Raw genomic sequence first — 18787 nt, forward strand, 5'->3', positions numbered from 1 at the left:
CATAGTTTGCATAATAAGCAACATTAAGTGTAGTTTTACTTAAATGAATATATAGAACTTTGGGCCCACAATCTGATAATTGAAATAAGGGAGCATTAAAACTTAAAAGGAATGCTTATGTTTTTTAAAAACAACAATATTTTGCAGCTTACATAATGAGGAATATGAGTTACTACAGAAGAGCAATGAGTCAGAATTGGATGCTGTTTTAGGTCTGAGATGGAAACTTCTTCAAGCTAAAAAAGAAAATTTGGATTTAACTGTTCAACACAATCAAGAAGTAAGGACTTCTTTTTCATTTGCCTTATTTTACCCCTGGAATAAATGTTGTCTTGTTTCATTGGAATAATACTCTCACATGGTAGATCAAAAGCATACTAAGTAACAGGAAAATATCAGGAAAGGTGTCGCTGTACAGACTTCTCATACCTGTTTGTAGATACTGTTGGCACCTCTGTTGTCATTGTTAATTGTTAAAGAGGTAGTAGGTAACTCAAGCATTTCTCAACAGCAAAATGCAGAAGAATCTTGTGCACCCTGAGCTCAATGTAAGAGATGGTTGGTTGGTTTGTTTTTGTTTTAATCCAGATAGTTCCATAGATCCATTTTTTGCAATCACACCACAGTTGATAAGCCAGTGGGAAAAAACCAGTGCAACTGAAGCACAAGAGCCAGTCTTTGTGAGAGAAGCAGACATCTCTTAATTTGTGTACATACCCAGATGATAAATGTACATGGAACAGACTGGATTTATTGGCTGTATTTAGCCAAAACCAGATGAATGAGCACCCACATCGACTGCTCCTGGCAGACTGCTTAGAGCAGAATTGCTACCTATAGTAGTAATACTTCTTCCGCAGCATAGTTTAAACCAGATTACCCACTCTCAGACTGGCATTAGCAAATATGGGAAATTTGCCTAACAGGAATATACTTTAACTGATTACAACTCAGCACCTACCTTTTCCTGTGTTTGTTAGTGGAAAAACTGATATTCAAATTCAAGAAAAGAGTTGATTATGTTCTTAATGCTACTTCATTTCAATACTACATGTTTTGATTACATGTTTTGCTACAAACATCAAGGAAATAGTTTGTCATGTGGGTGATTTTCCATGTATGAAGTTCTCATTAACAAAAATATTGTGCTTTGCAGATGTTCTGAAGGAATATTTATTTCACTTTCCACCTTCTTGTGTTGAAATATCTTGAATTTGATTTTCTGAATCCAGTTTTTGGCAGCCAAGATTGTTTCTCAGCCTGTATAACATCTCTTTTGAAAGTGTCATCTATTCTTAGTTTGTTATGAATTAGCATTAATGGCATCTGTTGAGTACTGAGCTTTATTGGACTGAATTGTATGCTTGTATGTGTATTTGTGAGTTACTAGAGGTTTGGTAGTCTAGTATCCCAATATGACTGTTGTTCTTAATGTTACCAGAAAATCGTCTGGAATGTTTCTCTTGTGGCTTTTTTTCCTTTAAGGTGCAGGAAGATGACAGTAATATATAGTTAACTTTTTTTAAAGTAGTACATTTTTTGAAGAATGGAGGGATGTGTTTAAGGTACATGAAATTAATCCAGGAAAAAGATCTGTTCGCAAAAACCAGTGAAGCATCAAAATGTGTATAAAAACACATTTAGTTGCAAGATTGTGTTTCAAATTCAAATGGAATAAGATGGCAGTTGTGAATATGATTCCAAGTATCTTTAAAGAATATTCTGTAGGTGTATTTCTGTAACGTGTTGCACTTTTTCCAGGGAACATTGTTACCAGTTCTGTGAAATTTATTTTCTAGGTATCCAACTATGAAAAACAGATAATCAAATTGCGGTCAGAATTTGAGAGAGGAGAGGCCATTCGACAATGTTTGGAGTATGAATTGGCAGTTGCCAGAAAAGGTGCCCATCTGAAAATGTTTACTGCAGAAGAAGAATTAAGTGATGCAAAAAACCAACTTGTGGAGCTGCAAGGTAGGTTTCAAAGAAGTAAAACTGGAATGAAGGCCAAGTCTGTTTCATGTCACTGAGGTACAGTAATTTCACGAATACAAACCGCAGCAATTTGACAAAAATTTTGGTGGAAACCTGGAAGTGTGGCTAATACTCGGGGGCGGCTAATATGTGAATAATTTTCTGACATTTACAACCCCAGACGTGCCAGCCAGGGCGCCGAGCCAAGCACCTGCCAGTAAAAGCCGGCATTTCGCGATTGTTACAAATTGTTACTCTGTTGCCCTGGCTCCCTGCAGGCAGCACAGGGGGTGGGGAGAGAGGCGGGAGAGCTCTCTTCTTCCCTCCTCTGCTGCAACCTGGGGGAGAGACGGGGGGACCCCGCACCGCCATTGCCGTGGCCCGGGGAGGAGTGGGGGAGCCTGCACCGCCATTGCCACGGCTCGGGCAGGAGGTGGGGGGGCGCTCTGTCCCTGCCCTCCACTGCCGTGGCGGGAGCAGGGGGTGCTCTGTGCCCGGCCGGGACCACGGCGGGAGTGGGGCACACTCTCCGTGCTCGGCCGGCGCTGCGGCGGGAGCGGGGTTGGGGCGAGCGAACCCAGAGGCGGCGGCCAGCCCCGAGCGGCACCACTGAACTGGGCCACCTGGCCCCGTCAGCAACCCCTAGCAGGCCGAACCTGCACAGCCTTAGTTGAGCCAGTAAACCCCCCGCCCTCCCGCGGTTCTGTTACTAATTGGCAACTTTGTTGCACGCGGGTCCTCGCTGCGAACGACAGAGCGGCTTATATTCTGGTGTGGCTTATTTATGGACAAAGAACGAAATATTTGCCAACACCCAGAGATGCGGCTTATACTCAGTGCGGCTTGTATTTGTGAATTTACTGTAAGTTGAAAGCAGAGACTTAATTGAATTTTCTAGTTACTGCTACTTTTCTTAAATCTGTCTTATCTACCCATCTCTTATCTGTCTGCTTTTGAAAATTCATAATTCACAAAACTCCTACTGTCTCACATGTGGTTAGAACTAGATAAATCTTCCAATCCATCCTTCCTCTTGCCCATCACCTTTTGTTGTTTCTTCCTTCAGTGCTGTCTGTGTACAGAATTGTAATCATGGTAGCTATCTTCACATCCAGGTGATCTCTGTGTCCAGTAGTTCTTCCTTTTCCATTTCAGAGGAAAAAAAAAAAAAAGAAGGAAAAAGAACAGGAAAGATTAATTCCTGCTCATTTGCTTGCACTGTTTCCAGCAGCTTTTTTCCAGAATTTCTCATCTTTCATCTGTTCTTTCACCTTTTCAAATATTCCAAGTTTTTCATTATCCATGTCTGGTTTATTTTCTTCTCATAGTTTTTGTTTCTTTTTTTATAGTAGTGTGTGTTGTGACAGTAGTATGTGGAAGGGAAAGTTTTCTCCTGGACTTTCTATTTCTGACTATTTTTGTATTCAAAAACAGTAGAAAATAAAATTCCGATTTCCTTTGTAGTCCTCAAATAGAGAGATTTCTTATTCTTACAAGGAAGTGAGGTGCATTTTTAGTTACCTAAACTAGTATATCTATTTAATCTAGTACAGGAGATGAATCTGTGAGTATAATGAGCTGTTGATATTTGATGAAGAGTTTGGAGTACTCCTTGAGGATTTTAACTTTCCAAGAACCATAAGAGAGTCTGGATTTTGAAAATACTTAAAGTAGCAAGTATTTTTAAGATACTTAGAAAGCTGAAGTTTTGCTCCTTTGGAGAACACTTGACTAATCAAAAACCTTAGGGATTGCACGAAAAATAATGTATCTTACAGATTGCAATCTGGAAGAAGGCATTTTTTTTCCCTTTGGAAATTTCTCTGTGATTACTAATGGAAGATTTGAACTACTGGTTTCTCACCTAGAGCAAAGTTATGTTTCTTTCCATGTGTGCTAGTTTCCTTGCCAGTATAAGAGTCATGCCATGCAGGTATGGAGAGGCAGGACTCAAGAGAGACTGATGCTGATGGAACCACAGCACAGTGAAACTAGTCTACTGAACTGCCTGTCACTTTCCTGGATGGACTGGGCTAACATGTGGTGAGGAGACTGGAGAACGAAAAGGGAATAGGAGAGGCTTTGCAGAGGCAAGAGATGTCTTAAATGCATGTGTGTGTTAGTTTCTTTCAATACCATAGTCAATAATTAGTAGTCTGTCAATTGATGATAAATTCCATTGGCTGAATTTTCTCAAGCTTTTTATGTCTGTCATGAGTGCCAAAGAAACCAAATTATAATTTTACTGCTTAATTTTTTAACAGTTGATAATTTTTTGCTTCTTTTCCTTTGTCGCATGAAGCCTTTCTCACCTCACATGGTGCTTTGATATGACCTCAGCATATCTCCTCAGACAGAATGCTTCATTTGTGCGTTATACCCTTCAGTGTTTTCTCCAGGTTTTTTTCTGCTGTTCTTATTCAGAGGTGATTTTCCGCCATCTGACAGTCCTTTCCCATCATTGTGTCCATTGATTCTCTGTGTCATCTTAATGTGTTCTCTTAATTTCATTCTTTTGTGACCAGGAAGAAATGTCAGAAAACTGGGATGGATTTGAAATAATTACAAAGTGGCAATGACTTAAATGCCAATGCAGCTAGTTGTATTTAGTAAAATGGAAAACAGTTGTAAAATATTTTCTCCTATAAAGCTGTTTACAGGTTATGAAGGTTTCTATGTTATTTAAGCTTTTACAGAAGAGTGTATGCAGTATTCCCCATCTCAGGTAATTTGTGGGCTGAAGATTTAAATCTCTCGAGGAGTAGTTAAGTTTCCTTTGAAAAGCTAAATCTTTGCCTGGTAACCCAACCTGCCTTATGTTTATCTACAGTCTCTTTCATGGAACACGTGCCTATCTTTACTGTCATTTAAACTGAACTCAAATTTAATTGATACAGACAAATACCTATATTAGAAATTACATTTGGAAATAAACTGGGAAAATACAGAAATCTGAAAATAAGTCCTCCGTTCTATAAAGATTTCATTTCACAGAATCACAGAATATGCTGATTCAGAATGGACCCACAGAGAGTTATCTCAGGTTTTTATTCTTTTGCAAGAGAAAAACTTTTAATTTTTAAAAATGTCTGAAACACTCCTGTGTTCTTGTGGGAAAGAATGTGAAAAGAACACAAAATTTGGTAGTTTCTCCTTAGTGAAGATGGTGCTCTCCAGTGCCGGAGAGTTAATGTTGCAGTGTTCCACAGAGTATCAAAACACATAGAAGAATTGATGATCATTACATGTTGGGGTTTTTTAATCTCTAGATATGTTTTGCCATGCTGCTTCTACCTTTTTTCCCTTCTCTTTTTCTGTAAACAATAGTATTCAATGAAAACCTTCAGCAGAAAGTGACAGAGACTGAGAAAACATTTCATAATGCTCAACAGAAGTGGGAAGAAGAACAGCAAAGACTTAAGAGGGCGAAGGATGATATCAGCAGAATTTATAACAATGAATATGTATTCCTTCTTAAGGAAAGAAATGAAGTAGAAACGATTTTACTGGTATGTTGAATTAATAGTTGGAAAGCTGCATGAGATAATGGCTGGAACTTTTTTTGGTGTGAAGTGGGTTGAGGTCTTTCTGATTTAGGAAAAAATCCCCCAAGTAGCTAAATGCTGCAGAGTATTTCTGAAGAACATAGCCTTATTAAGTTATACTTAATGTGTCAGTCTTTCTTGCTTTGATGAAATGTGTTATGGCTGATTTTGATGGTAAATGCCTAAATCAAGTTACTAGTGCACAGTCCATTTGCACTGTCATGCAATATGAGTTAGTAAAATCAGGGACACCTAACACCCACTGATTCAATTTCCCCATTACTTCCCCTGTATGACATCAAATAGCCTGTGAATATGAAAATAGTTTGTATAATATGAAGACCACATACTTTCAGGGAACCTGAATGGTAATGATGGGATTTCCAGCTGTACATTGTATGTTACTCACTCCATACCACATACGAAAAGTAAGCATTGTTGGCAATTCTGCCATTTGGTTAAATAAAAATCAACTTACACTGAGATGGCCTTATAATCTGTTTTGGAGTGTGGGGTTTTGTTCTTTAGTAATTAATTTCATTGTATTTCCTTATTTATAGTAATATTTATATATCCTTTGGGTGTTAAATGTGTAAAATGTAATGAAAGTACAAATTTGTTTTTACACCTTTTTTAGTCAGGCTATTCAAAACTGAAATAATTTTAGAAGAAGTGTAACATTGTGGTATGGAAGTGCTGTGTGAATATACCTAACTTTTGCCTGCTCCACAGGGATACAAACATTTACACCACTTTACTTCAATTATATTTTTTCTTTTTAAATGATAAGTTACATATGTTGTATCTTAGCTATGTTAGAATACTGTTTGATGGAAAACCAGAATGTATTCAGCTGTAATTATTCTTCATAAGCAGAAGTGTGTGCACAGGCTCTGTTAAGGCTGACAGACATTTGCAGTGCATGATGTATGCAGAGAACAGATTGCTGCTAAAAGATTAACCTTTTAATATGTTTACTTCCTTTGTAGTCCCTTCTAAGATGTGACAGACTTGTCTCAGTTGGGATGGGCATTGGTCAAGCAATTTTCTGGTTACTTCCTTCCCACCTGGTCAGCTCCAAGCCTGGGATATAGTACCAATCTTCCCAAATGATACTAAACTTGTCTGAAAGCTTGATAGCCAAATTCTGACAGCAAACCTACTTGCTATACTGTGTTATGGTGCTGTTAGTCAGATTCTAGATGGCATCTGTGGAAGCAGCTTTCAAAACAAAACAGGACAGAGACATTCCCATAATTATGTATGTTTTAAAAGTACTGTGTATTGACTCTTCAGCTGTTTGAAGGCACGATCTGTAAGGAGTAGTGCAGTAATGGCACCTGTAGTAGAAATCAGATAGTATGTGGATAAATAGTGTTTCTGTGCAGGGACTGCAAAAAAGGTTGCATTGTGTTGTTTATCGTAATGACAAAGAGACCTGATGGTGGAAAAGGATCCCACTGATTTCAATTTTCTATGAATGAAGGATAAGAAGAAAATTCCCTCATCCCCTCAGTAATTTTGTGGATATGTTGAGAAGTATTTTGAGAGAATAATTGGGAGAACTGTGAAGGAATAATTTAAAAAAAAAAAAGAGAAAGAGGTTTCAGAGAAAAATGTGTGGATTCATTGACATGTGATACTCTAAGATGTTTCTCAAACCAACAGAAACATGAGTCAGTTTTCATTCAAAGTTAGGCTTAAAAAGCTAAGGTTAGGTTTTGTCTATAAGGAAACTTGCTCTTAGACACAGTTTTCTTATTAAAGCAGGTAAAGCAGGCTAAGAGTGGTGCTTTGGCTCTGGCTCTGGCTAACAGTAGACTGAGTTAAGTAGAGGAGGATTTAGAATGGACTTGTCATCTCTTGTACATGGTGTTTAGAAGTGTTTGTTGAGTGCGTTTAACACTGTATGAAAAGATTGTTTTAAGAAGCGCACTATAGTCTTGGAAGTGATGTTTATCCTCAGATCAAAAGAAACAGTATATTGCTTGGGTTGCTGTGTACTCTGTCAATGTATGATTCGGAATTCGAAGGTGATTTGTGGAAGCAGGGATTTGGTTGGAAGAGTGTTCTAATGCTACGTAATTTTTTGCTTCTAAAGTAAATGTGGTTCACTACTAGGTGTCAACTACTAAAAAATTTCTGATTTTTGTTCAATTGCAGATAGTTCAGTTTTTCTGCTTTGTTTTTGTAGTGTTCCTTTGCCCATTACCCTAGTTATAGTTACATATAGTTATAAAATCCTGGGAAATATATCCATAAATGTTAAATCAGGACTTGACTATCTTAGTTGTTTGAAAGCTTAACTGATTTAACTTGACGGATAAATGTCAGATGGGTTTGGGTTTGTAAGCTAAAATTTCAGATGTCTTCCAGTCTTTTGTGTTGTGTATTTATGGTCCTGTTTTAAATAGTTCATAGTTATTTTGAGTTATGAGATGAAAACCACATGGTCTTAATATGTACATAGGAAGAAGATTCTAAGCATCTAAGCATGTATGGCAAGTCCTGGTTCGAAACCTGCACGTTGTGAGCTACCAACCTGAACTTAGCTATGAAAAAGCTGAAGTAGGCATAGAAATGAAGTTAGTTTAATCTACTAAAATGTGTCTCTATGATATGGAGTAAAAGTAATCCTGATTTCTAACAGAGAAAGATCTGTGTTGTGCTACATTGAGTGTGCTTAGCATGGTATTTGGTACATGGTAAAAGATATTGGAGTTCATTAATAAGTGCGATAGCATCATCTTGTGGTGAGTCAAAATATAGTATTCCTTCACAGAAGTACTCAGTTTTTCCTTACACTATTTGTGAAATTGTGTTACTTATACACTTTCTAAACCAACTGACCAGCCATGTTTTTGATAAGCAAATACGTACAGTGAGTGTGTATATGACATGCAGATACACATGTATATATAAAGGTGTTTCTTTTTTAGCATTGTGAAGTATGTTTCTTTCTGAACCTTCCAAGTGCAGATAACTGCCGGAACAGTCTGACACAGTTATACCATATCTGAAAAGTTCACAGACTTCAAGATTCTGAAGTCATGCTGACTTTTTTAACAAGCTTGATTCATGTCAGTTTTTGTCTGCTAGTGTTAACTACATTTCCAGCATAAAATGTTTTGAAACCTTGATGTAGTGTTTTACAGGAAACTGTGTATTAATTACTTCATATGCACTTTTCACAAATCTCTTCTGTTAATATGTGGAAGATAAATATAAAGAGAAATATTTCTATATCTCTCCAATATGGAGAAGATGAGAGTAATTATAAATCTGAGTAAAAGTAATTTTTGTTACATGCTGATGGGAAGAAACCTCTTAATTATCTTGGTATTGCAGGCAAAGTTAGAGGATTACGTTAAATTTAATCCATATCCAGGTTGACTATTTTTGCAATATTTGATTTACTGAGGTTCCTGTTTTTTAATTCACTTGTTTCACAGGCATGCTCCTCGTTACCTTTTCAGAGAATGCCAAGAAATTGTGCTATAGTGCCCCCACATGAAAAAAGAGAAAATTAATTAATTTTTTTCAGTTACTAGTTGGTAATAATAGAGTGGCAGTCGGTGTTACGGGGGTCGTGAATCCCTTAATGCTATGTTTAAGTGGCCAAAACTATCTACCTTCAGTCATGAAGATCTTCTAAAATTTGTTTTAAACTTTGGAAAAGACTCATATTTCTTTGATCTTCATGTATAAACATGGTTCTGTCAAATTTCAGTCTTCCAAAGAATCATTCTTTATAAATAATTCATTTTCTCTTTCTTCTCCTCCCTCCTCTGCAGATGCCTTATGATTAGTAATTTTCAGGAACAAGATTATGTGATGTAAGATTAATAGCAGAATTTGTAGACCAACTGGTTTATTTTCACAAAATGTCCCTTGCCAAAAAACCCATAGGAATAAATGAACAGGAGGACTTACGGTAATCTTTCTGTGTTTGGAGCAGAAAGTAATTGGCTCTCCAAAGGTCCTCCAGCTAAATCAGTGGATTTGTAACTTGTTTCTGATGCTAGTTACAGAAAAGCTTACTCCTGTCCACTAGACCAAAGCTATTCTTTTTTGAGGCTTCTGGAATCCCCAGCTTAAATATGCACTAGCCTACTGGGGGCTCATTATTTGGCTACTTTCCTCTGTGTCTGGTGTGGCATAAATGAGGATTTTGTAGTAGTGACTCCACAGAGCTGCTGAATCTAATAGCATCAGTAATTATACCAACCTGTAGCTTGGTTCAATTTGCAAAAGCAGAAATTGTGGTGGGGAGCAGCATAATTATTTTGTCTTTCCAAGAGCTTCATAGTTAATGTAGCTAATTTTTAAATTCCATTTCTAGACAGGAAAGTCCTCAGAATAGTAGAAATTAGGAATATTTAGTCTATGGGAGTAACTTTCAACAAATGTCTGATAAATTGAGGTTCTAGCAGTTAAAATAATAACGAAGTATAACTTCTGTCTATGTATCATTTTGTCAAATGCACCTAACTGTTTCCCTCTCCACCATTGCCATCGAGCTGTGAGAGAGAACAGATTGGAGGAGCAGGTTTGTACTTCTTTAGAGAAAGATTTCCTGTGGAGTATTGGCTCTGATTTTGGTATTACTGCAGAAGGTCATGTTTGTAGTAAGGCAGCATATGATATCTGTTGGAAAAACATGTCGGTTGTTGGGTAAATGGTTGACATGTGCCAATATATTAGATTTTAATAACCTGTTCTGATGCAGTCTTTCTGCTTTTGATCCCTCTACCTTATCTTAGCAAAGGTAACTCTTAATGCCTTATTTCTTTTCTAGGAGCTGAATAATGAACTGCAAAATACACGTAAGAAGTTGAGAGATATGGAGGTGGAACACAGTAGCTGTTGTGAGGTGCTGAGATGCCAGGCCAATGAACTTAAATGCAGCACTGAACGAGAGAAGATACTTGAAAAGGAACTTGAAGTAAGGCTGTTTGACTATTGCTATTAGCCTCAACAAGCACTGACACTGAGCAATTTAATTTTTGAGGGATGAAACCTTCCTGTTAGCCTGGAATTCTGTGTACTTGATGAACAAAATATTGAACATCTGTTTTGCATAAAAGGCTGAACAGGTGAATGCTACTTTTATTATGAGCCTGGTTTGAGACTTTTGTTTAAACAGCAGATAGGAAAAGGTTTATGTAAGTGTGAAAACAAGGCTAACTTTACTTTAGGAAATCTAAAGTCTTAATTTATCTATCTTCTTACATTTTTGGTTTGTTGGATTTCTGGTGGAGAATCTGCTGGAGCTGCAAAAATTGCCAGATGTTGTGCTAGGTGAGGGAGTATAATACTAGAAGATCACAATGATCTTACAGCAGGGTCTTTCAGAGGTCTTACTTCTCCTGTCTAGAGTTGGTTACTGCAGGTTTAATTTTCCTCTCTGTTGGGTGACACCAATGGTTGAGAAGTCTCTACTCTTTGAGAATAATATCTCGTAAATATACTATTTACACTAAACACCTAGTTTCCTCCTAAGTTTCAATATTTTATTTGTCCACTGATAGGCTTTGTAGTAGTTCTATTATCTGTTCGTACAGTCTGGACCAAGACTTTCTTGGTAGAACGTTTGTTGTTGCAGAAAAGCATAGTGAGTGGACAATTCTTTATCCTGATGTATGTTTTCTACCAAAGGCATCTTTAAATATTTTCTGGAATGAATTTAAAAGAACTGTTACTTCTTAAATATTGTGAAACCTTAAAGAAGCAAGTGACATAGTTTTCAGCTGTGATTTTTTTTTCTGTTGTTTTTCTCTTAAAGGCAAAAGAAATGTTTTAAGCATTGATTTTTAGATAGGTAGGGTCCTGCATTAAAGATGAAGCACAAAAGAAAATTCCTACAGGGAAGATCAAAGCTCATCAACTAAAAACACTGACTTATTGACCAACAAGGTAGACCTTTGTGCCCTCAAAGAATTCTACAGGAAATCTATTGTCATATATTTTGAGCTGCACTTACTGGCTTAGATGGAATTGCCTTTGGTTGGAAAGTGTTGCATACTGTGAAGTTCCAGTAGCCCTTTTAAAAAACACCAAGTTTTGCTTCCCCGTACTGGAACAAAGACTCTGCTTGTGACTTCATGGCTTTTTGTATACTAACAGAGAAGTCATGAGCTGAAAGGAGGAGGAGCAAGGCAGCAAATAATGTATCTTTTAAAATACAGTAATTTCACGAATACAAGCCGCAGCAATTTGACAAAAATTTTGGTGGAAACCCGGAAGTGCGGCTAATAGTCGGGTGCGGCTAATATATTAATAATTTTCTGACATTTACAACCCCAGACGTGCCAGCCAGAGTGCCGAGCCAAGCACCGGCCAGTAAAAGCCGGCATTTCGCAATTGTTACAGTGTGACCATGTTGCCCTGGCTCCCTGCAGGCAGCACGGGGGGCGGGGAGAGAGGCGGGAGAGCTCTCTTTCCTCCTCTGCCACAGCCCAGGGGAGGAGGGGGGGGGGGGGCGCCGCCATTGCCGCGGCCCGGGGAGGAGAGGTGGGGGGGGGGGGGGCGGGGGGCGGCGCCATTGCCGCGGCCTGGGGAGCCGACGGGGGGGGGCGCCGCCATTGCCGCGGCTCGGGGAGGACGCGGGGGGGCCGCGCCGCCATTGCCGCGGCCCGGGGAGGACGCGGGGGGGCCGCGCCGCCATTGCCGCGGCCCGGGGAGCCGACGGGGGGGAAGCGCCGCCATTGCCGCGGCCCCGGGAGCCGACGGGGGGGGGGGCGCCGCCATTGCCGCGGCTCGGGGAGCCGACGGGAGCCCCGCGCAGCCGTTGCTGTGGCCCAGGGAGGAGGGTGGAAGCGCACGCCGCCATTGCCGCGGCCCGGGGAGGAGGCGGGGTGCTTTGTCCGCGCCCGCCGCCGGCGCCACGGGCACGGGAAAGCTCCGTCCCCGCCCGCCGCCGCGGGGCAGCGCCGACCCGGGGTGACCGAAGCCCAGTGGCAGCGGCGGCCGGCCCCGAGCGGCAGCACTGGGCTGGGCCACCTGGCCCCGTCAGCGGCCCCTAGCGGGCTGAGCCTGCACAGCCTTAGCTCAGCCAGTAAACCCCGTCCTCCCGCGGTTCTGTTACTAATTGCACGCGGGTCCTCGCTGCGAACGACAGAGCGGCTTATATTCGTGTGCGGCTTATCTATGGACAAAAACCGAAATATTTGCCAACACCCAGAGATGCGGCTTATACTCAGTGCGGCTTGTATTCGTGAATTTACTGTATTTTAGTTGTATATACCCGTGAGCTGTGAATTTGGAAAGAAAGGACGCAGTTCCTTGAAAATTGCTATACACTAGTGATGGTATTATCAGGGAAATGCTACCTACTAACCACAATCAGAAAAAATATTTTTCTTCCAAATTTTTGTTAAACTATTTTAACTTTCTGAATATCTTAATAAGGTAAGAAAACATATTCAGTCTACAGAAAAATGAGTCTTGTGGTACTTATTGATAAGGATAGCTATTTAAAATTGATTAAGGAAATATATGTGATGAGACCTCTTGCATTTGAAAGTTAAAGAAAATTAGCATAAGTTTTTGAATAAAAAAAACCCCAACTAGGTTAGACTTCAATATGCTGTTGGCAGCTTGCATTTCACACTACCATGTTAAAAGTAAATTGCATATGTGTAATTACCTGAAAGGACCTGCAATAACCAAAATGGGAATTCGACCTGGGCAGCCTCCTCCTATACATTGCAGCCCTTGCCCTCAGGAATTTTTTCCTCATATCCAATCTAAACTTCCACTGGTACAAATTGAGGCCTCTTCCTCTCATTCTGTCACTTGTTGCCGAGGGAAAGAGACTGACCCCCACCTGGCTACAGGCTCTTTTCAGACAGTTGTAGAGATTGATAAGGTCACCCCTGAACCTCCTTTTCTTCAGGTTAAATAACCCCAGCTCTCTCAGCCACTTCTTACAGAGCTTGTGCTCCAGACCCTTCACTAGCCTCGTTGCCCTTCTCTGAACATGCTCCAGCACCTCGATGGTCGTCCCAAATTGAGAGCCCCATAACTGAACACAGGGTTGAAGGTGTGGCCTCACCAGTGCCGGGTACAGTGGGACAATCCCTGCCCTATTCTCACTGACCACACTGCTGCTGGTACAGACCAGGATGCCATTGGCCTTCTTGGCCACCTGGGCACTGCTGGCTCATGTTCAGCTACTGTCACCAGCTCCCCCAGGTCCTTTCTGCCGGGCCACTTTTCAGTCACTCTGCCCCCAGCCTGTGGCATTGTCTGGGGTGGTTGTGGCCAAAGAGCAGGACCCAGCACTGGACCTTGTTGAATGTCATGGTGCTGGTCTTGGCCCATCTCTCCAGCTGTTCCAGCTCCCTCTAAAGAGCTTTTCTTCCCTCCAGCAGATCAACACTTCTGCCCAGCTTGGTGTCATTTGCAAATGCAGGTGCATTCAACCCCCTCATCCAGATCACCAATAAAGATAGTAAATAAGACTGGCTCCAACAATGACCCCTGGGGAGCCTCACTGGTGCCGGTTTGATTTACCTCCTTTCCCACCACTCTTGGGCCTGTCCATCCAGTCAGTTCTTTACCTAGTAAACAGTGTATCCATTCACACCATAAGCAGCAAGTTTCTCCAGGAGTACACTGCGGGAAAAGGTTTCAAAGCCTTTATTACAGACTAGAATGTATAACATCTACAATTTCCTTCATCCACTAAGTACATCATGATATCAGTATCTGAGTTGAATTTCTGTTCAGATATAGAAGCCTTAAAGTAGTCCAGCCCAGACAGAATGGCTTGCATTTTTTCATGAAGTAGGTCTATATTTTTTTATCTCCTTTTATAGAGTTTTTAGCTTATAGATTTAAGTTGATGGATATAGGATACATATCTTTAATTTCCATGCTGAGAACCTCGTGTTAATAATAATTTGGTTAGCAAATGTGTACTTAAGTTTTTGATGATGAGAAGAAATTTCTCAAGGTGATTGTGTGAGAAGTAGTGTAATTCCACTTCAACCACAACCTTAAAGTATTTTATTATATGCTACTTCTTGAAAAGCAATGGAGATGAAGATTTTCTGGAGTTGGCAAATCTGTTCTTTTGCTACCCTCTGCTGGACATAAGGGAGAAGTCCATGGGAAAATACTTGGGTTTTGGTAATAGAAGGAAACGTTAAATTTAATTTTTTTTTCTTTTAGTACAGTGATGCTTGTATGAAAAACTAGATCCAAGAAACTGTTATAAAGAAATGAACGTGCAAAATGCCTGTCTGTTCCCCATTTTGGGGTATTTTTCTTCTTTTTTTTCTTCAAGTACTAGTCAGATTTTATCCCTCAGTGATTACTATTGAAAAAGGGAAATTTCCAGTTTCCAGAGTTAGAAATTAGGAGAAAGAATAATGGTAAGTGTCTGTGGACTTTTCAGTTGAAAGATAGCTGTTGCTGCACTGTCTAATCTACTAGCTTTCTAGTTTGCGGTGATACCAGTATGTTGCATGGATTTGGAGTGCTTCTGAAGTAGAAAACACACTGTACCAGAAAAATTGAGATTGAGAATCTCAGATAATCATTCTGCCTCTTTAGCCTGAGAATCAGTAGCCAAATAAATGATTGATCTATTGCTATTTAACTCATCAAACTAATACTGTTTATGATAATCAGTTTTCCAGAAGCAGTGTCTTTTATTTTTGCCTTTAGCTCAATTCTAATGAAGATTATTGGGAAATACATGGAAAAGACCAGGCCAGAAAACTTGTCATATAAAAATAGCGTTTCTAGTGATGTATCCGGCTGAAAAGATGTGGTGCAAAAGTGGTTTTGCAATGAGAATGTGTTCTTTACCATAAGAAACAGAATTATTAGTTTATAAATTTCAGACTCTTTACCTTGTTCCTATAAATGTAATGATTTTCTGTTATTTTTAACGTGTGTGAGGCTGCCAGCTCTTAGTAAACAGAAGCTCAAGGTCTCTCAAATTTTTTAAGTGTTTCTTATGAGGCCTGAAAAATGTTCCATAACATGGTCTGTTTAATTTCTGAGTCTGAGTATATTGTTGTGTTTCTGAGACTTCTAGTTTCCATTTAAAGACTATTCCCTTAGCTTTCACATTGCCTTTTCTGCTTCCCTTGCCTCCACTATGTGTATTGACATGCAGTGTTAAACATGTATGCTTGTATTAGCTTGGTAATGCTGCTAGGATGCAAAGAGGACTTGGGCAATGGTTATTTTTTGTATTTGTATGAGGTGTATGTATGTGTAAAACTTGAAGGCCGTGGGCTTATTTCTCACTCTTAAGTTAGTGAAACATGAAATTTGGATTGCAACTGAAAACAAAACTAACCCCTGCCAAATTTACAAACATGCATTCTGTTTTTTTTCTCTTTATGAATTACACTGTTAAGTAAGTTTCTCATCAGAAGGACTTGCAAGACCTCCAAGCAGTGCAAGAAAGGACACGTTCCTCGGCCTGTTGACTGTTAAACTGTTTGTCTTCTATGACTACACACTCCGTGACAGCTTACCCCTACTTAATCTGCTTTCTAGGGTATCCAGAATGAGTAACTGTCATCTAGGAATTCTAGCTGCTGTGACAGTCATATATTAGTCACTACGTGCTTGGTACATAGTATCCTTATTGTATATATATGTATATATCTAAAGAGGTATACTTTCTCTACATAAAAATACATAATACCACATACTTAGAAGATCTAATTACCACGGGTTTTGTAACAGGAACTCTCTGGTCGCTCCAAAGTTACATTTCTTGAGTGACAAGCTCATTCAAGAATACGTAATGACTTCTGCAAAGGGTTAGACAGTGTCGTGTCTCTAAAATGGAAATACATGAATTTGATGATTGCAATACTTGTACATAAGGAATTGGCTGGATGTTTGCCCTCAGTGGGTTATAGTTGATGGCTTGATGTCCAAATGGAGAGCAGTCATCAACCAGGGTTTGATACTTGGGATACTTGGGATGCTTTGGGACCAGTGCTTCTTAACATCTTTGTTAGTGGGACCAAGTGCACCTACAGCAAGTTTGCTGACAACATGGAGCTGTGTGGGGCAGTTGATACATGACATTCAGGGAGACCTTGCTTAGTAAGTGAGGGTTAGCCACGTTGTCAGGCTGAAAGAACGTTTACTTCAGTGGTTAAGAATTGTTTGTATTTAAGTAACTTTTTAGTTACTAAAGGTTATTTATTTTCTGGACAGGAGATGGCTCCACCTTACCATGATCAAGAGGTATCAGTGTTTCTAACAGTAGGTGGAAGTGGTCAGTACATCTCCCATAGAAGTGTTTAGAGCCCCTGGTTTGAGCTTTGAACCATAGGGAAATGCTTTTAAGTAGGAAAAAGATCTGGGTCTGGATATGGAAACACACAGACAGAATGGTTGAATGTTGATCCAGGTATGAGGACATGTGTGTCCTCTTCACTAAAAACTGTCTTGGCTGACCATTTCGCATAGTGGTTGGACCTACGCTTTTATTAAATGTAAGTATCCTGACAACTGAAACATGTTGCAGAAGGGGTTTAAATAGAAGCAGAAAAGAGAAAAATTACTTCCATTCATATATCTAAGCTTAGTAAGTGTTGCAAATGTATCTTTCTATTTTTTCCTCTGCTGTTTGCTTATCTAATAAAGGATATTTTTTGTAAATGTAAATGTCTAACTGCAAATGTGGTATTGCACAATGTGTCGTGTGGTCATACTAAATTAAGGCTTTCAGTCTGGAGTACACCACTAGTCTCAAATATTGCAATACTTCAAGCAAGTGTTAGGGACAAGAAAGTGGAAACCACACTGACAGTTTGGAAAATGGTATTGCAAACTGTAAGCATGCAGAAAATGTCTCCATATTAGCATTGATATGCAGCGTGACACTGAAAAAAGTTACTGAACCTTAAAAGGTAAACATAAAACATGTTTGCCCACAAGTTTGAATGCTGGCATTGAATTTTTCTTTGTCAATTTTATTTCCTGTTTCTCAAAAGACAATATTCTTTCTGTGCTATGATGGAAGCTGATCCCAGCTATCTTTGTTCTTTAAATTAAGGCTGAAATCAAACAACTTCAATATCTAAGGAAACTTCAGAAATTCCATAAGTTTGTGTCTGCTATCTTAAGTAAGATGTTTGCCTTCATATGTCTTGTTAGGTGCATGTGAAAGTAACAAGTGAATCTTTTTGAATAACCAGTGTTTTCTATGTTGGATGAGCAAACGCTTTGTAATCAGTGGAGAACTCGCTTTTTGGTCCATCTTTGAGATGGATTTGGACCTGACAAGAAGCTTTCTATGTTAAACCAGTATGTATTCATATTTGACTCCCAGATACAAGCCTATGATCTGGATATCTGTGACCTGCAAGCTTACTCTAGATGATTTTCACACCGCTTCTTTTTTGTAGAAAGGCATTGTGTAAAATTTTCAGACGTGATTCTGTAAGGATACCAATTCTTAACTTTGATTTGAAGAGGTTTGCCTGTTCTGATGCCAGTGTCTTTCTGTTTGTCAGACAGGAAAACAAAACTCCTTCCTGTTTCTCTTTTTGGAACTTTTACCATGGTTTTAAGGGTTAAACTCGTCCTTGATGTTTTTCTTCTACTCATGGAATGTGTAAATAGATTGTTCTCACTGGTAGAGTATGCAGCTTCTCACTGTGAAGAGAAGTGCGTATAAGTATCAGTAGAGCCTGTTTGAACCTTTATCAGCAAAACAGAATAGATTTTCTATATGGCATTTTCTTGCAGCTGTGTTCTTTCCAACTGAGTCTTCAGCTTCAAATACAGGTGTAAGTTCTATGGCTGATGTGCAGTTTGACAGAACTGAAATACCAAGATTCTTTTCCTTAGAGCAAATCTGAGCAAATCTGAATTTCTTTCTATTAATAACTCTGTATTGATTAGCCATGCTTAAGCGGGTAGTGATATCATTCATGAAGTCTGGGGTTTTTTTCTGACTAATTTCTCAATGATTTGCTGGCAACTGACTTGGTTTAAATTTGCTAGAGGTATGGTGAGCCATTAGCTTTAGTAAGGTAGTCGTAGAGCAGAGGGAAAAGAATATTCAGTGCTTCACAGTCCACATCTACATGTCTTCCTCAGTTCACATCTGTAGTTTTTCTGCAAGCTCTTTAAAGCATCGAATCTTCTGGGTATAGTATATAGACTGGTAAAATAAGATTAAGGTTTGCCTGAGTAATCTTCTGAGACATTTGGAAAGAACAAAATCTGCTCTTCATCTTTGTCTTCTAATAATGCAGAAAATCAGTGGTAGTTCTGTC

At 39.4% G+C, this 18787-nt stretch overlaps 1 protein-coding gene across 9 annotated transcripts in view; it reads left to right on the plus strand.

The window, feature by feature from the left end:
• Positions 1–18787, plus strand: part of CCDC171 (coiled-coil domain containing 171) — a 184417-nt gene that overhangs the window by 8614 nt on the left and 157016 nt on the right. For 7 of the 9 annotated variants that reach the window (XM_033085312.1, XM_033085315.2, XM_033085309.2 and 4 more), the window contains 4 exons: positions 148–280; positions 1800–1974; positions 5302–5483; positions 10318–10464. In XM_033085312.1, the coding sequence (XP_032941203.1) occupies positions 148–280; positions 1800–1974; positions 5302–5483; positions 10318–10464 (637 nt within the window). The remainder of the gene's footprint in view (positions 1–147; positions 281–1799; positions 1975–5301; positions 5484–10317; positions 10465–18787) is intronic. The other 2 variants (XM_033085313.2, XM_033085314.2) reach the window with 2 other exon arrangements.

Source organism: Catharus ustulatus, chromosome Z (assembly GCF_009819885.2).
Source record: "Catharus ustulatus isolate bCatUst1 chromosome Z, bCatUst1.pri.v2, whole genome shotgun sequence".
Classification (NCBI taxonomy): domain Eukaryota; kingdom Metazoa; phylum Chordata; class Aves; order Passeriformes; family Turdidae; genus Catharus; species Catharus ustulatus.